Here is a 22,486-nt window from a genome sequence, read left to right on the forward strand (position 1 = left end):
TCTTTTGAATGAAGTTAAAGACAACTAAGCGCTACTAGAGCCATCTTGCAGAAAAAACTGAACGAACCTTTTGGCCAACCCAATGCTAGCTGAGTTCTACAATCAAGATTTTCAAAAGTTGTTTTTGTGAATCTACTGTATAAACGTGATCTCATGCCTTTGCTCAGTGGGAACTCTCACACGTTGTGGTATGTCAGGTGGGTGTGTATGCTACTTTGTTTCCTAGAAATCCAGGACTTATTACGTAAGCATGTACTTGCGGGTTTCTGCGTGTGTATGCATGCATGTGCACGCGTGTATGGTTATCAAAAGACAACAGGAGAGATCCTTGTGGTGCTGGCTGCTTGGCCTCTTGGCCGTGGGCGTAGATGACACACACAGGTGATGCCTGCCCAGGTGACGCACGCACAGGGAGCTGCAGGCGAACACGGCGACCCGTCGGGGTGGGCCGGGCGGGCTGTGTCACAGCCAGTGTCCTGGCTGGGGCGCTGCTCCGTAGCTTCCCCCAGGGCACTGTCGGGGAGACGAGGCTTAGTGTGCGCGGACGTCGTCGCTGTTTGTGCCGCACGCGAATCTGTGACTGTCACAGGGAAACTTCAGCTGAGGAAAAAGATAAAGGAAATAATCAGGCCTGAAGTTGCATGTTGGTCTGCATGTGGCCAGCTTGGACACACGCACACGCGCATGCACGCACACATGCCCCCAGGCTTTTGTGCGGTTGCATTGAGCTGAAAGGCATAAGCGACTCACGCTGGGTCAGCACTGGAGCTTTATGTTAAGAAAGGCCAGTGGAGATTTAGGGTTTTGCCGACCAGTAGTCCTGAGAGAACAGGAGCAGGTGCTGAACACGGGAGTTCACCTTTGCAGTGTCCATTCTTGGCAGGGAAAGTCAGTGTGTGAACACGGTCCCGAGGGTCCACTAATGATAAGCAGTTACGCTGTGACAGCACAGTTGTTTCCTCACAAAATAAAGCTGACCCTCACGTGTCGTGGTCTTACGTATGTTATTTTAACATCCCGTCAGTATGAAAGGGTATAGAGTGAAGAGTGAGTCCCTCCCACCCCTGCTGGTCATGCCCTGTCCCTCTCCAGAAGGTCTTTATGCCACGTCATTTGTGCCTTTTCACCAGCGATCAGCCTCCACGGGCACCTTTGACGTGTAACTGTGTGTGTGTGTCCTGTGAAGAGGTGTCTTACATTGAACCACGGTTGTGTTCAGCGTCTCTTCAGCTGGTAGTTTTTCATCAAATAGCGAACTGTTGTTGTCACGCACAGACTTTTAGTAATGTTTAAATAGCATCTTTAAATTAAAAATACAGGCTAAAAACCAGGCTCTAAACCACCCACGGTTAGAAGTGAAAGGGAAAGAAACTATAGTCAGGAAGTCCAAATAGGTGTATCAGGTTAAGGGGGTTACTTTCTATTTGAGGAATTTATAAGTAAAAGTTCTTAAGAAAGCAACAGACATTTCCCCAGTAATTGATAAATTCTTCCAGAAGCAGAATTGTAACCCTAAAGCATTAGTGGCATATCTACTTAATTTTTAGAAGGACTAAATTTGTGAAACTTTTGATATTATTTAGTGTTTTATACCAGGTGTGATTAATTTATATAAAACTGTCATGATTGTTGGATAGCAGGAGAAAAATTGTGTTGTATCAGAAAGCTGTTGATGACTTGGGGTTTGTTTTCGCAGACTTTTGGGACAACGATCGTTATCAATCCTGAAAAAGATAAAGACATGGTGCAGGACCTGCTGGATTTCAAGGACCGAGTGGACCACGTGGTAGAAGTGTGCTTCCAGCGGAACGAGAAGTTCATCAACCTGATGAAGGAGTCCTTCGAATCGTTCATCAACAAGAGGCCAAACAAACCTGCAGAGCTGATCGGTAGAAACACATACTCCTATACCTTTTCTTAACACGGGAAAATAAAGCAAATCTCAAGTAGATTTTTTCCCCAAAAGTTCAACTTCCTTATGGGGAGGGCAGGGAACATGCCTTAACAGGACACACCTTTTCAAAAAACCACATACACAGGTGTGTGCTTATAGATATATTAAATACATATGTAAGTGCGTGGTACTTTCATAAGGGTGAATGTAGTTGTGATTTCGTAAGGAAATGGAGCTTGACATCATAAGAGAGGAAGGGACATAAAGATTTATCCTAGTTTGCACTACTCACAGCTCCAGAGTTGTTTTTGTGAGGATGACCCTTGATTCTCTATGTTGACTACAAGCCAGTGATTTCTACTCAGAAGTTGGGTTGAGGTTTGTTACATATGAACGTTATGAGGTCATGAGGAGAACTGTCAGTCTCTAGATAATACTTAACTGGAGATGCTGTTTAGTCACTATCTTTGTATCCTCCAGTCAGTATTCAAGTATGGTAGAATTGAATGACATCTCAGGAGATAGCATATTTTAAGATGAAACAGTTTTTAAATTATCACTTTATATGATTATTTCATGATAACATCAAAATATTTTAGGATTCACAATTTCATTAGTGAGTAAATTTTTTTTTTTTTTTAAATTGACAGGAGGCAAAGGGCAGGGAAGGTGTGACGCAGACTTGGGCTGTTGAGGGTTGTTGAAAATGTGGTGGGAACGTGGGGTTCACTGAGCAAGTGACTGCTTCTGTGCATGTTCAGAATATTTCATAATAAAGAATGATAAGAGGAAAAAAGCAACAAGAGACATTTAAAGGCAATTTAATTTGGCCTTTGAACCACTTTATGGATTGCAGTTTCTCTAAAGATGGGTTCGGACTCTTGGGAGCTTGGGTTCTGCCTTCCTTAAGCCAGGTCATGGTTGGTTCGTGTATCTTAGAAACAAGAAGCCCAAGCAGAACTGCTCTGTCCCTGCATTGTCAGCCCTGAGAAGAGTTCTTTCTCTTGAGAAAGTCTCACCCGGATGTAGCACACCACATCTTGAAGACAGGGTACTGCAATTTCTGGAGCACTCATGTGTCATGAGCCCCAGCATGGGATCAAAGTGTTTGTTCTTGGTGCCCTGAAAGTACAGATCTTAGAAAATCAGGTGTTTGCCTTTTTGTCTCATAATAATATCATTTTGGAAAGGTTCCAGAGTGTTACTGTTCAGTTTTTGCGTGGAGAAATTAAAGATCTTCCTTCATCTATTTAGAATATGTATTACATAATGAATGCTTATTTTTCAAATAATTTAACCTCTTACAGCAAAGCACGTTGATTCAAAATTGAGAGCAGGTAATAAGGAAGCAACGGACGAGGAGCTGGAGAGGATCCTGGACAAGATCATGATCCTATTCCGGTTCATTCACGGTGAGCGGGGCTCGTGGCATCTCCTCACTGCCGGGCACAGAGGACGCGGTGTCCGCAGAGCGTCTGTAGTCGGGCCCCGTCTTCTGTTGAGAAAAATGGGAATGTGTCCGCTTCCCTATTACCACAGGGACTAGGGTGACGGCTGCCACGGACTGAGTGAGGTGTTTGTGGGGATTCAGTGGGTAGAGCTGGCTTGTGTCAGGGTGGACGCCCCGCTGGCCGTTTCAGCTGTCGAGGTGAACGTTTGCATGGTAGCTATCTAATGACTTACGTTGTTCTCACTTGCTCGTAAATAGGTAAAGATGTCTTTGAAGCATTTTATAAGAAAGATTTGGCAAAAAGACTCCTCGTTGGAAAAAGTGCCTCCGTTGATGCTGAAAAGTCTATGCTGTCGAAGCTGAAGCATGGTGAGCGCGTGGGGCGGGGATGGGGCTCGGTGCCTGATGGGTATCCTCCCAGGATGCTCACCTGCAGCCCGTTTGTGTCCAGAGTGCGGGGCCGCTTTCACCAGCAAGCTGGAAGGCATGTTCAAGGACATGGAGCTCTCGAAGGACATCATGGTTCATTTCAAGCAGGCGAGTGGTGTTCTTGTCGAGTAAAACAGCTTTTTAAAAAGTATCCTATTTTAAACTGTGAGAAGTGATTATGTAAATTATGTACATAAGTATGTGAATTATGTACAATCCTCGTCCTTAAAAATTACACCGTTAACGTTTCACATATTCAAAAAACTTAAATTCAAAATGAAAAAGAAAAATAATCCCTGGGAATTCCCTGGCAGTCCAGTGGTTAAGACTCCACTCTTTCACTGCCAAGGACCCAGGTTCAGTCCCTGGTTGGGGAACTAAGATCCCGCAAGCTGTGCAGTACAGCCAAAAAAAGAAAAAGGGAAAATAATCCCTAAAATTGCACACTAAAAATTTGACTTAAATGAGTTTAATGATCCTTATTTGATACAAGACTAAAGAAGAGAAAACATTTCTAGTGACTTTAGAACAGGGTGTGTGGTTTCGGTGAAATATGTTCCAGGGACTAAAATAAATGAAAACACAAGGTAAACTGTACTTTGAAAATGACACCATTTACTTTTTAATGAATTAATTCCTTTTGGTGATATTCTAAAGTAATCATTCTGTCCCGATTTTCTTTGTTTTTAGTATATGCAGAATCAAAGTGACCCGGGCTCTATAGACCTGACAGTGAACATACTTACGATGGGATACTGGCCGACGTACATCCCCATGGAAGTACATCTAACTCCAGAGGTAAGCGTTTTAAAGCCCGAATGCCCTTTGTTATTCATATACTGGTGCTCCAGAGCCCCACGGACCTCACCCTTGTAGCACCCATGCCAGCACAGATGTGCTCTCTTTCAGGGAGTGTTTAAATCACGCACTCAGTCAAAACCCCAATCGTCCCTGTCTAAACAGTGTTTGCAGTGGACGCTTTTTGTCTCCATGTCCACCAGCCGCCCATCAAGAAGGTGCTGGCACAGGCGCTTTTCTAAAAAGTTCCTGTGTGCGGAGCCATGGGCCTCCTTGTCTGGCTGGCTGCTCCTCCCGCCCGTTGTAGACAGCGCCAGGGTCCCGTGAGGGGCAGGGAACGGTGCGTGTGTCGGCTGTCACTCTGGTTCTCTGGGGACGTGCGGGTACTGGAGAGAACCCTGGGCTCGGGCACAGAATGTGCAGAGAAGGAAGCAGCACCCGGACCGCTGGTCGGGGCGCTGGCTAGCTGGTGCCAGGCCTCCAGGAAGAGAGCTGGGCATGGAGCCCTGGACCCTGGGAGCCGGGGCAGAGCGCTGCCTCTTGGAGCGCCTCTTCCCATTTCCAAGACAGTATCTTTCTTTAGCTGTTCTTCTGTTTCTGACCCCACTAGTCAGTTGCCTTTGTGGTTTTCTTCTCTTTTTTCCCTTCCCATCGGTCCTGAATGTGGATGTTCTCTGGAAGCCCCCTCAGCTTCCTTCCCCTTGCGCACATACCCCACTCAGCCTCCAGCCTATGTGTCCGCTTGCCCCACGGGACCTCCACGGCCGTGGGCTCGGCCCTCCCTCCCTGAACCTCTCCACCCGATGGGAAGACTCTGAGGCACCCCACATGCACCCGGTTCTCTTGTGCTCCCGGGCCCAGGTGTGACCCTCCCAGTGGAACCTCTTCTGCAGAAAACCGCCATGCCCCCCCACTATCTGGGAGACACTCGTCTCCCCAGTCACCTTCGCCAGAAGACACCCCTTACCTCCTCCCCCCAGGGCGTGCCCTGCTCATGGTGCTGCAGGTGTGTTCAGTTGTTGTATCAAAATAGTTCAGGCTGAGAGAGCCTCATGCACCAGAGGGCAGACAGCAGAAGCAAGAAGAACTACAGTTTTGCAGCGTGTGGAAGGAAGACCACATTCACAGAAAGGTAGACAAAATGAAAAGGCAGAGGACTTTGTACCAGATGAAGGAACAAGATAAAACCCCAGAAAAACAACTAAATGAAGTGGAGGTAGGCAACCGTCCAGAAAAGGAATTCAGAATAATGATAGTGAAGATGATCCAGGACCTTGGAAAAAGAGTGGAGGCAAAGATCGAGAAGATGAAAGAAATGTTTAACAAAGACCTAGAAGAATTAAAGAACAAACAAACAGAGATGAACAATACAATAACTGAAATGAAAACTACACTAGAAGGAATCAGTAGCAGAATAACTGAGGCAGAAGAACAGATAAGTGACCTGGAAGACAGAATGGTGGAATTCACTGCCACGGAACAAAATAAAAAAGAACGAAAAGAAATGAAGACAGCCTAAGAGACCTCTGGGGCAGCATTCGCATTATAGAGGTCCCAGAATGAGAAGAAAGAGAGAAAGGACCGGAGAAGATATTTGAAGAGATTATAGTCGAAAACTTCCCTGACATGGGAAAGGAAATAGCCATCCAAGTCCAGGAAGCACAGAGAGTCCCAGTCAGGATAAACCCAAGGAGAAACACGCCGAGACACATAGTAATCAAATTGACAAAAATTAAAGACAGAGAAAAATTACTGAAAGCAACAAGGGAAAAACGATAAATAACATACAAGGGAACTCCCATAAGGACAACAGCTCATTTCTCAGCGGAAACTCTACAAGCCAGAAGGGAGTGGCATGATATACTTAAAGTGATGAAAGGGAAGAACCTACAACCAAGATTACTCTACCTGGCAAGGATCTCATTCAGATTTGATGGAGAAATCAAAAGTTTCACAGACAAACAAAAGCTAAGAGAATTCAGCACCACCAAACCAGCTCTACAGCAAATGCTAAAGGAACTTCTCTAAGTGGGAAACACAAGAAGAAAAAGACCTACAAAGACAAACCAATAACAATTAAGAAAATGGTCATAGGAACATACAGATCAATAATTACCTTGAACGTGAATGGATTAAATGCTCCAACCAAAAAACACAGGCTTGCTGAATGCATACGAAAACAAGACCCATATATATGCTGTCTACAAGAGACCTACTTCAGACCTAGGGACACATACAGATTGAAAGTGAGGGGATGGAGAAAGATATTCTATGCAAATGGAAATCAAAAGAAAGCTGGAGTAGCAATACTCATATCAGATGAAATAGACTTTAAAGAATGTTATAAGAGACAAGGAAGGACACTACATAATGATCAAGTGATCAATCCAAGAAGAAGATATAACAATTACAAATATATATGCACCCAACATAGGAGCACCTCAATACATAAGGCAACTGCTAACAACTGTAAAAGAGGAAATCAACAGTAACATGATAATAGTGGGGGACTTTAACACCTCACCTACACCAATGGACAGATCATCCAGACAGAAAATTACTAAGGAAACACAAGCTTTAAATGACACAATAGACCAGATAGATTTAGTTGATATTTATAGGACATTCCATCCAAAAACAGCAGATTACACTTTCTTAAGTGTACATGGGTCATTCTCCAGGATAGATCACATCTTGGATCATAAATCAATCTTTGGTAAATTTAAGAAAATCAAAATCATATCAAGCATGTTTTCTGACCACAACGCTCTGAGATTAGAAATCAATTAAAGGGGAAAAAACGTAAAAAACACAAACACATGGAGGCTAAACAATACGTTACTAAATAACCAAGAGATCACTGAAGAAATCAAAGAGGAAATCAGAAATTACCTAGAGACAAATGACAACGAAAACACACTGATCCAAAACCTATGGGATGCAACAAAAGCAGTTCTAATAGGGAAGTTTATAGGAATACAAGCCTACCTCAAGAAACAAGAAAAATCTCAAACAATCTAACCTTACACCTAAAGGAACTAGAGAAAGAAGAACCAAAAAACCCCGAAGTTAGCAGAAGGAAAGAAATCAGAAAGATCAGAGCAGAAAGAAATGGAATAGAAATAAAGAAAACAATAGCAAAGATCAGTAAAACTAAAAGCTGGTTCTCTGAGGAGATAAACCAAATTGATAAACCATTAGCCAGACTCATCAAGAAAAAGAGGGAACGGGACTTCCCTGGTGTTGCAATGGTTAAGAATCCGCCTGCCAGTGCCGGGGTCATGGGTTCGAGTCCTGGTCCGGGAAGATCCCACATGCCATGGAGCAGCTAAGCCCGTGCACCACAACTACTGAGCCTGCGCTCTAGAGCCCGCGTGCCACAACTATTGAAGCCCGCGCGCCTAGAGCCCATGCTCCGCAAAGAGAGAAGCCACCGCAATGAGAAGCACGCGCACCGCAACAAAGGGTAGCCCCCGCTCGCCGCAACTAGAAAAAGCCCGTGTGCAGCAACGGAGACCCAATACAGCCAAAAATAAATAAATAAAATAAAAACAAAAAAGAAAAAGAGGGGGAGGACTCAAATCAGTACAATTAGAAATTAAAAAGAAGTTAAAACAGACACCGCAGAAATATAAAGCATCATGAGAGACTACTGCAAGCAGCTCTGTGCCAATAAAATGGACAACCTGGAAGAAATGGACAAAGTCTTAGAAAGGTATAACCTTCCAAGACTGAACCAGGAAGAAATAGAAAATATAAACAGACCAATCACAAGTAATGAAATTGAAACTGATTAAAAATCTCCCAACAAACAAAAGTCCAGGACCAGATGGCTTCACAGGTGAATTCTGTCAAACATTTAGAGAAGAGCTAACACCCATCCTTCTCAAACTCTTCCAAAAAATTGCAGAGGAAGGAACACTCCCAAACTCATTCTATGAGGCCCCCATCACCCTGATACCAAAACCAGACAAAGATGCTACAAAAAGAGAAAATTACAGACCAGTATCACTGATGAATATACATGCAAAAATCCTCAACAAAATACTAGCAAACAGAATCCAACAACACGTTAAAAGGATCATACACCATGATCAAGTGGGATTTATCCCAGGGATGCAAGATTCTTCAGTATACGCAAATCAATCAATGTGATACACCATATTAACAAACTGAAGAATAAGTACCATATGGTCATCTCAATAGATGCAGAAAAAGCTTTTGACAAAATTTAACACCTATTTATGACAAACACTCTCCAGGAAGTGGGCATAGAGGGAACCTACCTCAACATAATAAAGGCCAAATACGACAAACCCACAGCCAACATCATTCTCAATGGTGAAAAACTGAAAGCATTTCCTCTAAGATCAGGAACAAGACAAGGATGTCCACTGTTGCCACTATCATTCAACATAGTTTTGGAAGTCGTAGCCACGGCAATCAGAGAAGAAAAAGAAAAGGCATACAAGTTGGAAAAGAAGAAGTAAAACTGTCACTGTTTGCAGATGACGTGATACTATACATAGAGAATCCTAAAGATGCCACCAGAAAACTACTAGAGCTAATCAGTGAATTTGGTAAGGTTGCAGGATACAAAATTAATGCACAGAAATCTCTTGCATTCCTATACACTAACAACGAAAGATCAGAAAGAGAAATTAAGGAAACAATCCCATTCACCATTGCAACAAAAAGAATAAAGTACCTAGGAATAAACCTACCTAAGGAGATAAAAGACCTGTACTCAGAAAACTGACACTGATGAAAGAAATCAAAGACAACACAAACAGATGGAGAGATATGCCCATGTTCTTGGATTGAAAGAATCAATATTGTGAAAATGACTGTACTACCCAAAGCAATCTACAGATTCAGTGCAATCCCTAACAAATTACCAGTGGCATTTTTTTATAGAACTAGGACAAAAAATCTTAAAATTTGTGTGGAGACCCAAAAGACCCCAAATAGCCAAAGCAATCTTGAGGGAAAAAAATGGAGCTGGAGGAATCAGACTCCCTGACTTCAGACTCTACTACAAAGTTACAGTAATCAAGACAATATGGCGCTGGCACAAGAACAGAGATATAGATCAATGGAACAGGATAGAAAGCCCAGAGATAAACCCACGCACCTATGGTCAACTAATCTATGACAAAAGGAGGCAAGGATATACAATGGAGAAAAGACAGTCTCTTCAATAAGTGGTGCTGGGAAAAGTGGACAGCTACATGTGAAAGAATGAAATTAGAACACTCCCTAACACCATACACAAAAGTAAACTCAAAATGGATTAAAGACCTAAATGTAAGACCGGGCACTAGAGAACTCTTACAAGAAAACATGGGAAGAACACTCTTTGACATAAATCACAGCAAGATCTTTTTTGATCCACCTCCTAGCGTAATGGAAATAAAAACAAAAATAAACAAATGGGACCTAATGAAACTTAAAAGCTTTTGCAAAGCAAAGGAAACTACAAACAAGACGAAAAGACAACCCTCAGAATGGGAGAAAATATTTGCAAACGAATCAACGGACAAAGGATTAATCTCCAAAATATATAAACAGCTCATGCAGCTCAATATTAAAAAAACAAACAACCCAATCAAAAAATGGGCAGAAGACCTAAATAGACATTTCTCCAAAGAAGGCATACAGATGGCCAAGAAGCACATGAAAAGCTGCTCAACATCACTAATTATTAGAGAAATGCAAATCAAAACTACAATGAGGTATCACCTCACACCGGTTAGAATGGGCATCATCAGAAAATCAACAAACAACAAATGCTGGAGAGGGTGTGGAGAAAAGGGAACCCTCTTGCACTGTTGGTGGGAATGTCAATTGATACAGCCACTATGGAGAACAGTATGGAGGTTCCTTAAAAAACTAAAAATAGACCTAACATTTGAGCCAGCAATCCCACTACTGGGCATATACCCAGAGAAAACCATAATTCAAAAAGACACATGCACCCTAGTGTTCATTGCAGCACTATTTACAATAGCCATGGCGTGGAAGCAACCTAAATGCCCATCGACAGACGAATGGATAAATAAGATGCGGTACATGTATACAATGGAATATTACTCAGCCATAAAAAGGAACGAAATTGGGTCATTTGTAGAGACGTGGATGGCTCTAGAGAGTGTCATGCAGAGTGAAGTAAGTCAGAAAGAGAAAAACAAATATTGTATGTTAACGCATATATGTGGAACCTAGAAAAATGGTACAGATGAACCAGTTTGCAGGGCAGAAATAGACACAGATGTAGAGAACAAACGTATGGACATCAAGAGGGGAAAGTGGCGGGGGGTTGTGGGGGGGGGTGTGATGAACTGGGAGATTGGGATTGACATGTATACACTGATGTGTATAAAATGGATAACTAATAAGAACTTGCTGTATAAAAATAAATAAAATAAAATTCAAAAATTCAAAAAAAAAACCCCAAACAATTCAGGCTTAGAGGAATTTGCAAGAACGGTTCAGAGTTCCCAGTACCCTCCCCCGCTCCCCAGCGCCACCAGGTGTGCCCATCACACTCCCCATAATGTGCGTTGTTTCCTGGTCCATTTGAGAGTAGGTTGCGTCGTGTCCTTTAACCACAGTACGTTAGCGGGGCTTTCCTGGGCGTAGAGCCGGAGGACACTGTCAAGTGCAGAGAGTTGACGTGGATGTGCCGCCCCCCATCCTGCATGTCGCCATATTCCGATTTTGTCAGTGTCCCAGCCGCGTCCTGCGTGGTGCTTTCTCTGGTTGCCAGGCTCAGCCCAGGCCCCCACGTCGCCCGCAACCGTGTCTGCAGCCCCCTTCAGCGGGGGCGGCAGCACCCCCGTCCTTCGCCCTCACGACACAGCCCTTTTGGAACTGCAGGCGGCTCTCGCAGGCTCCCAGCTTGCTGGTGGGTTAGACGCCGGCCGTGCAGGTCCTGCCACAGGCTTCTCGGTCCCTGGGCCAGGGCCGCACGCTGTTCCTTTGCCCCTGGTGATGACGATGCCTGTGCTCACCTGGTTAAGGTGGCAGCCGGTTTGTAGTTATCAGGTGACTTGCGGGGAGAACCCGAGGACGATGTGAACCTCTTCATCCCCGTCAGACTCACTTGCCCGGGTCCATGCTCGCCTTACAAGCAGTGATCCCGTCCCACCTCCTGTTTCTCTCTGTTGAGAAGTCGGCGTCCTCTTCCAAGCACGAGCCTTCCCCTCTGCCCCACGAATTTACTTATTTTTCCTCTGTCTCTGTCAGTGTGCACTCCTGGATTCTTACCTATTTGATGCTGAGATTACCCCGCCTTTGGCTTGCGGGGGCTCTTCTAGCTCCTGTGCTTCAACACGTACCCCTGCACTCTTGAGAGCCTTGGTCTTCTAGCAAAAGGTGTTTGGGGCTAACCAAATACTCGTACTTGGTAAAATACACCTACAGTTTCTCAGTGGCATTAAGTTATGGAACGTTCAGAACTTTTTCATCATCCCAAACAGAAGCCCTGACCCAGTATGCAGTCCCTCCCATCCCTCCATCCCCCCCCCCCACTACACACACACACACACACACACACACACACACACACACACACACACACACACACACACACACACACACACACACACACACACACACACACACACACCGCCCTGCCCCAGACCTAGGCAACCACTGATCTGCTTGTTCTGGACGCTATAAATGAGATCGTACATTGTGTGGCCTTCTGGGTTGGGCTTCTCTCACTAAGCATCATGTCCTCAGGGTTCATCCATGCGGTCGCGTGTGGCATCTTCATGCCTATTTAAGGCTGAACAACGCTCCATCGGGTACCTGGACCACATTCGTTTATCCATCCATCGATGGGCATGTGGGCTGTTTCCGCCTTCTGACTGTCGTGAAAGGTGCTGTTGTGAACATGAGCGTGCCGTGTTTGATCACCCGTTGTCGGCCTCTTGGGGTCTGTCCCTAGGAGTAGAATCGCTGGCTCGTGTGAGAATTGTTCAACTTTTTGACGAACTACCACCATTTTTCATAGCACCTACGCCATTTTATGTTCCCATCAGCAACTCACAGGGGTTCCAATTTCCACACCTCCTCACCAACATTTTTTTCATTTTTTATGACAGCCATCTTAGTGGGTATGAATCAGTATCTCATTTTGGTTAGACTTACTTTTGCCTGTTGACTGATGATGTTGAGCATCTTTTCATGTGCTTATTGGCTATTTGTAGACCTTCTTTGAAGAATTGTCTATTCAAGTCCTTTGCTCATTTTTTAATTGTGTTTTCTGTCTGTTAAGTAGTGAGAGTTCTTTCTGTGTTCCAGACATTAGATCCTTATCAGACATGTGACTTGCAAATATCTTCTGTGAGTTGTCTTTTTCTTTTTTTTTAATAAATTTATTTTATTTATTTATTTATTTTTGGCTGTGTTGGGTCTTCGTTTCTGTGCGAGGGCTTTCTCTAGTTGCGGCGAGCAGGGGCCACTCTTCATCGTGGTGCGCGGGCCTCTCACTGTCGCCGCCTCTCTTGTTGCGGGGCACAGGTTCCAGACGCGCAGGCTCAGTAGTTGTGGCTCACGGGCCTAGTTGCTCCGCGGCATGTGGGATCTTCCCAGACCAGGGCTCGAACCCGTGTCCCCTGCATTGGCAGGCAGATTCTCAACCACTGCGCCACCAGGGAAGCCCTGTCTTTTTCTTGATAGTGCCCTCTGTATAAAAGTTTTTAATTTTGATGAAGTCCACTTCATCTATTTTTTTCTGTTGTTACTTGTACTTTTGGTCATATCTAAAAAACTATTGCCAAATCCAAGGTCATGAAAATTTGTGCCTATGCTTTCTTCTAAGAGCTTTATAGTTTTAACTCTTACATTTAGGTCTTTGATCTTTGTTGAGCCTAGAACGGTAACTAGCTAGTAAGCACCCATGTTAGCTGCTGCTACCTTATTGTAATCATTATTATTATTTCCACTCCTGGGAATTAATCTCCAGGAAATAATTTTAGGAGAGGTCTGCATTGGAAGCTTTATCACACTGTTGACTTTTTTTGGGTGTGAGATGGTACAGTAGACCCGTTTTCTAGAAGAGCCCTTGTCTGTTAGCTGTGTTCTGAAATACTTAGCAATGCAGTGACACCATGCCTGGGACGTGATGTACTGGAGGTGGGTCATGGGTCCCTGGGGTGACTAGGAGCTGAGTTTGGAAACGTGAAGAGGAGGTGCCAGGCAGCCGCAAGCCTGGCAGGCCTTCCCGACAGAGGGCCCAGGCCCTCATCCCTCGGCAGCTGCTTTGCAGCAGCGCAGAGGCAGCCCAGGTCGCGCTCCCTTAGCACCCCGTCCAGAGGGCTGGTGACATGGTGGCAGTGCTGGCGGAGCAGCTCCGGACCTGGCAGAGGGCTGGGATGAGGAGGTGCGCGCCATGAAGTGGGGAGGGCCGGGCCCAGGGGAGAACTGAGTCCTCTCCTAGGAGCTGGGCCTCGGCTGGTGACACTGCCAGGGCCGAGTGGAGTGCGGGCCCTGGGGCTCCAGGGCGAGAAGACAAACCCGAAAAGACCCAGAAGGCGTGGTCGCCAGTTGGAGACAGGGATCCTCGTGATGAGGGTCTCGGGCGCCCGGGGGCAGGGGGAGGCTGCAGAGGGAAGCTGTTGAGAGGGGTCGCCTCACCAGATGAAGCCTGATGAGAGCCGCGGGGGCTCCTGGGCGCGGAGGCTGCGGGAGGGGCCGAGGAAGCCTGCGGGGGCTCAGGAGGGAGGTCCCGGCCGCACACCCAGCGGGGGCTGGACGGTGTCAGGAGCCCTCCCAGAAAGTACCGTTGAAATCGCGGCAGCCTCAGGGCCCGAGCAGGTGGTGGCAGCTGTCAAAACACAGAACTGACTTTTCATTCAGCCGTGAACACTGCACAGTATGTGGTTCTCAGGTTAAAGGTGTTCAGCATAATTAAATTTGTGTTTTCTTGGCTTGACAGATGATTAAACTTCAGGAAGTATTCAAGACGTTTTATCTTGGAAAGCACAGCGGTCGAAAGCTTCAGTGGCAAACTACACTGGGTCACGCCGTGTTGAAAGCAGAGTTTAAAGAGGTAAGTCCTGTGTCTCCTCCACTTTTTATTTTTCTTAAGTGTGTTAATAGAATGTTTTTTGATTGTGATTGAACTTTGGTAGCAAAGAAAGGAAGCCGTTATTCAATATAACTCAACATTGGCTTTTCAAAGGTCAATAAAATGAAACAGTCGAAAGATTACTATTCTAATCAATAAAAATTAATTAGAATAGAAAAGCTTTTACCTAATTAAAAATAAAGCTAAGGCTGTGAAGAGGCAGTTCATAAAAGTGAGACTGAAACATCGCTATCCATGAGAACGTGTCCACTTCTCTGCCAGTCGAAGGGTTACAGGTTAAAAACAATAAAGCGCCACTCTTTGACTAGGAAACTGATAGAAGCTAAAACGAAAAGAACGGCAGCCTCGCCCACTGCTGGAAGGAGCCGTGAGCTCTGCAGAGGGCAGTGTGGTGCTGCGTCTCAGAACCGGAGACCACGGGCTTTGTTGCGAGTAGTTCCAACTCTGGGAATTCAGCTTAATAAAACATTCTCACAGATTAATGAGTAAGAATATTCGTTTCAGTGCTGTTATTAAAAGTGATAATTTAGGAAGGGAAAATGCATACAATGTATTGATAAATGAAAGAAGCATGTCACAAAACAGCCCATATTCGAACTTAACTTCCATTTTGTAAACAAAATTCAATTATGTATACTGAGCCAAAAAATTACAGAATTACTGTTTTGCAATTGTACTACGTTAACTATGCATTTTCATATAAATTATATATACATATATATACAATTACACATAAATTATCTGTACATATTTCATTGTGTGTTATTGTACAGGGTCATATACACAAAACCACACACACTACGTATAGTTCTTGTTTTTTCTTTTTTTTTTTAATAAATTGATTTATTTGTTTCATTTTTGGCTGCGTTGGGTCTTCGTTGCTGCATGCAGGCTTTCTCTAGTTGCGGCGAGCGGGGGCTACTCTTCGTTGCGGTGCGCGGGCTTCTCATTGCCGTGGCTTCTCTTGTTGTGGAGCACGGGCTCTAGGCGCGCGGGCTTCATTAGTTGTGGCTCATTGGTTCAGTAGTTGTGGCTTGCGGGCTCTAGAGTGCAGGCTCAGTAGTTGTGGCGCACAGGGTTAGTTGCTCCGCGGCATGTGGGATCTTCCTGGACCAGGGCTTGAACCTGTGTCCTCTGCATTGGCAGGCAGACTCTTAACCACTGCGCCACCAGGGAAGTCCTCACATACGGTTCTTTAAGGTGTCGTGAGAGTTAAATCCCACGATCCCCTTACTGTCCACACCCCCGGCTGGGCCCAGAGCAAGCGCTTGCACGGGGTGCCCCTCCCCACAGTGACCACGTGGCGAGTGTCCGTGGCAGGGGCTGGGTGATAGGAGGTGGGGCCCATGTCAGCTGCCGCAGTGGAGGGAGTATCTCAATAAGGCGGGTCACATGGCTTTGAGTGTGTGACAGTGCTACGTCTGAGAAGCCATTATATACCTTAATTTAAAAATACTTCATTGCCAAGAAAATGCTAACTGTCATGTGAGCCTTCAGCAAGTCCTAATCCTTTTCTGGTGGAGGGTTTGAAATACTGAGTCACCGACATGGGACACGGGCACGGAAGGAGCAGGTGCTTGGAAAGGGAGCCGACAGACCCCCAGACCTGCAGTCGAGCGAGGTGTGGCGTGCGCGCCTGTTCCCGGTGGTCCTTGTTCTCTCCATGCGGGATCGGCCGCGCCTCCTGCCAGCTTCCCCTCCATCCAGGCCTCGTCACCGTGCCTTCTCGTGCTCTGTCCAGAGTGTTTCAAGAGAAGAATTAAGTGCAATCCTGAGTCATTTTATTCTTGTATAACTAGTAACTTAATTTTTTCTTATTTGGTGTTTAATTAGTAACTTCTTACCATTCCCCGCACACACGAAGTTTGAGAGCAAAGATTAGCCTCTTAAAAAGGTCTGCGGAGTGTGCAAACACAGCTTCCCATGTGAGCTGTCCTTCTCTTTAAGGGAAAGAAGGAGTTCCAGGTGTCGCTGTTCCAGACGCTGGTGCTTCTCATGTTCAACGAAGGGGACGGATTCAGCTTTGAGGACATAAAGATGGCCACTGGGATAGGTAGGCACGCCTCCTCAGCAGCGGGCGGCTTCTGGGGAAGAGGAGATGGAGACGCGGGCTCTGCGGGTCGCCCCCGAGGTCGTGGCTGCTCGGGGTCCTGACCTGCGCGCATTCTCCCGCTCAGAGGACGGCGAGCTGCGGAGGACGTTGCAGTCCCTGGCCTGCGGGAAAGCGCGCGTCCTGGTCAAAAGCCCCAAAGGAAGGGAGGTCGAAGACGGAGACAAGTTCATCTTCAATGGAGAATTCAAGCACAAGCTGTTTCGGATCAAGATCAATCAAATTCAGATGAAGGAAACCGTACGTATCCACTTTCTCTTCTTGTTACACGGCATTCGCCAGAGAATCACTGGCTTTAGAGTAATTTCTCGACTGTAGGGTTCCAGAGCATATTCTGAAGTGTCTAATTACATAGTCACGTCTACGAGAGTGCTTATTTTAACATAACTTTCATTACTTTTATACTCATGACAGGAGCAAAAATCAGAAAGAAATGCATTTAACAGTTATGGTTCCTATTCACAGAAGTGGTGGATAAATCAGGTCTTCCTAGACCGCACGCCGTTAGCGTGGAGAGCACGTCATTTCCAAAACCTGGTGACTTGTCTCTTGGATTTCTGCACAGCACTCAGCCATTCTCTCAGCCTTGCCTCCACCAGGTCCTGGGGTGGAAGTGGTGAGGGTCCTGGGAGTCGTGGACCCACCGGCAGCGCCTCTGGGATCCATGTACAGGTGGAGCGTCTGTAGATTTGGTCAGGCTCTCGAGTGTCACGTGTCCGGAGCAGGTTCTGAACCTGCCCTCGGGCCTTCCTGATGCAGAAGCCCTGGCACCGCAGGGCTGTGGTCAGCGTGCGGGCCAGGCGGGCAGGCGCACCCTGGGGCCCACCTGCAGAGCAGGTGTCAGCCGCCCCCTTGTATGTGTGGATGAGCGAGGCCGGGCCTCGTGGGGACGGAGGTAGTCGAGATGATGCACGGGCAGCTCTGAAGGTCTGAGGTGGCCTCACAGACGCTCCTGCACCTGCAGCGGGACTGAGGCCTGCTGCCCTTCCCTGGAGGGGCTCGCTGTCGCCCAGTTGGGAAGTATGTTCAGACCGTGCAAAAGAAATAGACCAATAAATACGTGAAAGGTATTTACTCTCATCAGTAATTTTTTCAATTCAAATTAAAATAATATTCTGTTTTTTGGCTGTCAATTTGGGAAATGTTTAGAAGTTTGATAGTATCTGGAGTTGGCAAGAATATGAGAAAACGGGAATTTTTATGTTTTTATTTTTTAAGAGATGTTTGGATTGGCACAGCGTTTTTAGTGGGTAATTCGACATATCTGTTACAGGTTTAATGCACATAGCCTGTGTTCCATCTTTCTTACTATTAGGAATTTATACCAGAGTGACTAAAGGGTGTAAGGTTCTGGAGTTATAATTCCCAAGTGGGCCTGTCTGTCACCTCTTTCCTCCAGAGGTGACCTCTCCTGCCACTTGAGTTTGCAGCTTTTTTGCAGGCAGCTTTTTTCTCTGATGTACATGTGTAAACTTGTCTTAATGGGATCGCTCCACGTGCCATTTACATGCACCATTTTGTAAGCTGTTCCTCTTCTTCATCCTGAGCCTCTTTCCATGTCAGGACTTGGTTTTTAAGGGTGCAGAGGGTCTCACGCACACACACCGAACATCAGCTTCTGCCACCGAACGTCCGTCCGTTCCGTGGCTCGAATCCGTGGGGCCCACCTGCAGGGCCTTTGCTGAAAGGCAGTCAGGAGGTTTCCATTCCTGGAAATAGGGTTATGCTAACCATCCTGTACAAAACACTCCTGTTTCCCTGGCTGGGTTGTTTCTTGAGTATAAACTCCTTGCCCTGGAACCGCTGGGTCAGAGAACGTGAACTTGGTTGATTTGGCCCCTCAGCCAGATTCCAGTCTCTGGCTCACGGGGGTCCTGACCTCCGCCCCTGCCGTTGCCCACCCCGCTCTCAGGCACGGAAGTAGCTCACTGCCATGTTAGTGTGGCTTCCCGTGGTCCCTCTGAGCATCGCTTTGCCACTTAGGAGCTCGTACGAAGCAGGTAACCTTTCTAGTCCTCAGGTCTTCATCTCTTAAAGTAAGTGCAACACCATCTCAGGGTGTGAGATCGCAGTGAGAACGCTTGCTTAAGACTCTCGGCCAAGCGCCTGTAAGCCTTCATAGCTGTTGGTCCTGCTCCCTCATGGGTTGCCATTTGCGTTTTTCTCTTTTTAATTCATCGCTTGAATTCGAGTCACTGGTACATTTATTGTAATATTCCACCTCTGACTTGTGGGTATCCTGTTTATATTGAGGAGATTAACCTTTGTCTTTTGTGCACATGATTTTGTCATTCTGAGAGCATTTCCCACATGACTATAGTGGGAAGTAGAGTCTTTTCTTCCACAGTTTCTGACTTGGGGGTCATCCTAAGAAAGACCTTCTTCCTCTAACCCAAATTTTAAAAAACATTTACCTCTATTTTTCTAGTAGTTTATACATTTAAATCTTTCTCTGAGCAGTGTAGAAATTATTTTAGTATCAGAAAACATTGTAACCACCCTCCCTACTTTAAAAAGTGAGTTGATTCTCTGATAACCTATTGGAACTGTCACCTTTATTATAATCAGATTCACATATCATGGGGAAGTTTCTCATTTCTGTTCTACAAGTTCTGTTGATCTATTTCATAGCGAGCACCCAAAGTCTTTTAATTAATGTACCTATTCCTATAAATTGACTTATTTTGGTCCTGAAGTTAAACGGTTTTACTAGAACAAAACTCAGCACAGAACACGATCCACCCGCAGTGTGGCCTGTCTTTCAACAGAAGGTTCTCACCAGACTCCACAGTCGGAGATAATTAGCACTGAAATACACTCTGGCATCCGGCTTCTCCTGTGCAGGTTGAAGAGCAGGTCAGCACCACAGAGCGCGTATTCCAGGACCGGCAGTACCAGATTGACGCCGCCATCGTCAGGATAATGAAGATGAGAAAGACGCTGGGCCACAACCTGCTTGTTTCCGAATTGTATAATCAGCTGAAGTTTCCCGTCAAGGTGAGTGGGTGTCAGCTTGATTAAGTCGCAGCACCAGGTACACCCTTGGCAAAGCGCATACGAGTCTCACGACCTTTAGCATCAGACCGTCTGTCCTCCGTTATAGCTGGTCACACACTACAGAAATCTCCGTGTGTGTGTGAGAGAGGGGCTCCGCCTGACACCCGGTCACCGCGGCAGGGGCGCTGGGGCCTGGCTCTCTCTCCTCCCGCTGTTGTCACGTTGCCTCTGCCCGAGGATGTCTGCCCTAAAGCCTTCCGGCAGGCGTCCCAGAACCGCCTGTGCTCCTGGGCAGAAGTTCTCTGAGGCCGTGTCGTCCAGCCCAGGCGGACCGGGGAGTGGACGGACACTGGACGGGCCAGCGGGCCCTGCTGTCCCCAGGGAGTCCTGTGCCCCACCATGCTCTGCACCCCGCGGGGCCGGAGTCCCTGCCCCTGCACAGGAGGGGCCCAGCGGTTCAACAGAGGCTGCGGAAGCACCAGCTCTGCTCTGACAGGTGCTGGTATCGGCCCATCACTTGGGGTGGAGGGTCCGCTCGGGCTCGGAGGCGACCTCGCAGACGTGCCCGGTGCATCCCCTCCCCATGGGCACTGCCCACCCGGAGCATGTGTAGTAGCACATGGTGATGGCAGGCGGCATCGGGGGCATCGTCCTCACAGAGGAAGGACACGCCCCGGGCAGGCGCCGCCGGGCTGTGGTGCGCAGCGACCTCGGTGCCGTGCTCACCGTTCACGGCCTCACACCCCCAACGGGCAGCCCTGCTCGGAGGCCTGCCACACGGAAGGGAGCCCTTTGCTCACGATGCGACGTTAACATTGTCTTTGGAAGCAGGGAGTTTTGTTCTAGCGTTTTATAATTGGCTTCTGATTATAAACACTTCTTTGTAGATGGGTGTGTTGATATGTGGCATGTGCACATAACTGTAATCCCGTGCTTCGAGCGTGGTATCTTACATTCCCCTATGGTTGTAAATTTAACGCCACTGTAATTGGGGCTTTTGTTCTTCTTTTCCAGCCTGGAGATTTGAAAAAGAGAATCGAATCTCTCATAGACAGAGACTACATGGAGAGAGACCAGGACAGTCCCAACCAGTACCGCTACGTGGCCTGAGGCTCATGGCGGCTCCTCCCATGAGACACTAGAATGTATCTTTAGGGCAGAAACACTTCTGTGCTGTTTCCAGGACCTTCTGGGACTTAGCAGCGTGGCTGCTTCGGGCCTAGCAGGAAAGGGGGGGGTCCTTGGATCCTCCTTCACAGGCTCAAGGGTTTGCAGATGGCTTGTGTACCTTCCCTCCAGTTCCTCCTCCTGTTCTTTAGGCGTCTGGATGGTTCCGTGGCTCTGCAGAGTGACTCTGAGGTCGGACAAGCAGATACTGGTTTCTTAAAAGAGGCTCCTTTGTAAGCGGTGTTCTCGTGGCAGAAGCTGATGTTCGGTGTGTGTGTGTGAGACCCTCTGTGCTGCCCTTCTGTAGCTGCAGGGACACAAGCTCTTAGACCCAAAACAAGAACCCTTACTGGTGAACATTAGGCAGAAACGGTCAGTGTTAAAGCTGGCTGGTCGATTATGCAGCCTGGATAGTAGCATCTGTTCCAGGTCTTTCAACAAGTGTTAGCCCCTGAGGACTGGTTTTCAGGATGGGGCTCCTTGGCGAGACCTCCGATGCACCAAGAGGACGCCACGTCCGACGTGTGTGATGCCGCGAGCCCGTCAGCGCCTTCACTTTACTTCCACTGCGTCCCCTGTGGATTTTCTGTTGGAGGGTTCGAGGGGGGCAGCGTGTGTGTGTTTGCTGTTCTAAGATTGAGTCTGGCAGCCCCATTCTCTGCATTGGGGAACTGCTGTTTGATTTTTTCTAATTGCAGTGTTTGTACGATTGCGACAATAAAGTTTGGTTTTGTTTTCACGGCCCTGGGCAGGGTGGCTGTCCTCTGCGGTAACCCCTGTGAACGTTTCGGAGGAGACTTGACATTGTGGGCAGGGGTGCGCTCGGCGGCGCCTGCTTTCGCGTTGTGTGTGCGCAGCTGAGGCTGAGCAGCGGACGGTGACGTCCGTGTGGTAACTAAACAAAGACGCTTTCCTGAGAACATTTACGAGTGCTTTATATTCTACAGGACAGCGTGCTTCGTTCTGATTAAAAGCTACCAAAGGGATTTTGATCATGGTGTAACTGTTGAAAGCAATATTTTCTGGAATATACCAAGTTTATATAATTTGATTTTTGTGCTAAATTATTAAAAGATTCTCCCTTTTTGAAACGTGTGTTTAAAATATGACATCTTATGGGTTTCCATAGGAGAATCCTCACTCTTTAAGTATCATCCTTATTTCTATATTTGTAAATTTTCATTTGTGAGTTCAGTAACAGGTGGTCGATAAGAGACCAGATAGATTCTACTTCTTAGACTTTAAGTTCATTATCTCTTGATTGTTGACATTGTAATTTAATGTAGACTTACCCTGAATAAAATCAGTTTAATTGGCCTTAAAATTACATTAATGAAGCTGTGGTGTGCAAATGACACATTCCTCCTTGCCCTTGTAGCCGGCAGACAGCAGGGCGGGGTGGGCCGCAGCCCCCGGCCCCCCGCCCCGACCTCACTGTGTTTCGCCTGTGCGCTTCCTTCAGGGTCACGTCACGTCACGTCTCATTACGGTTAAAGGTCAACGTGGGAAACAGTCAGTCGAGGAATGATTGAAAAGGAAAAG

The 22,486-nt window shown here is 46.6% G+C and overlaps 1 protein-coding gene across 2 annotated transcripts in view; it reads left to right on the forward strand.

Annotated features, from left to right (window-relative positions):
• The window catches only part of CUL4A (cullin 4A), a gene marked incomplete at its 5' end in the record, with an annotated part of 45,264 nt that extends 22,993 nt beyond the window's left edge, over positions 1-22,271 (forward strand). For both annotated transcript variants that reach the window (XM_082365846.1, XM_082365847.1), the window contains 10 exons: positions 1,697-1,889; positions 3,202-3,306; positions 3,603-3,713; positions 3,796-3,881; positions 4,464-4,571; positions 14,518-14,631; positions 16,618-16,723; positions 16,848-17,020; positions 19,625-19,777; positions 20,792-22,271. In XM_082365846.1, coding sequence (XP_082221972.1) covers positions 1,697-1,889; positions 3,202-3,306; positions 3,603-3,713; positions 3,796-3,881; positions 4,464-4,571; positions 14,518-14,631; positions 16,618-16,723; positions 16,848-17,020; positions 19,625-19,777; positions 20,792-20,887 — 1,245 coding nt within the window. In that variant the 3' untranslated portion in view covers positions 20,888-22,271. The remainder of the gene's footprint in view (positions 1-1,696; positions 1,890-3,201; positions 3,307-3,602; positions 3,714-3,795; positions 3,882-4,463; positions 4,572-14,517; positions 14,632-16,617; positions 16,724-16,847; positions 17,021-19,624; positions 19,778-20,791) is intronic.
• Between the last annotated feature and the right edge of the window lie 215 nt (positions 22,272-22,486).

The sequence above is a fragment of the Balaenoptera borealis genome (genome assembly GCF_965194805.1).
Source record: "Balaenoptera borealis genome assembly, chromosome: 18".
NCBI lineage: Eukaryota > Metazoa > Chordata > Mammalia > Artiodactyla > Balaenopteridae > Balaenoptera > Balaenoptera borealis.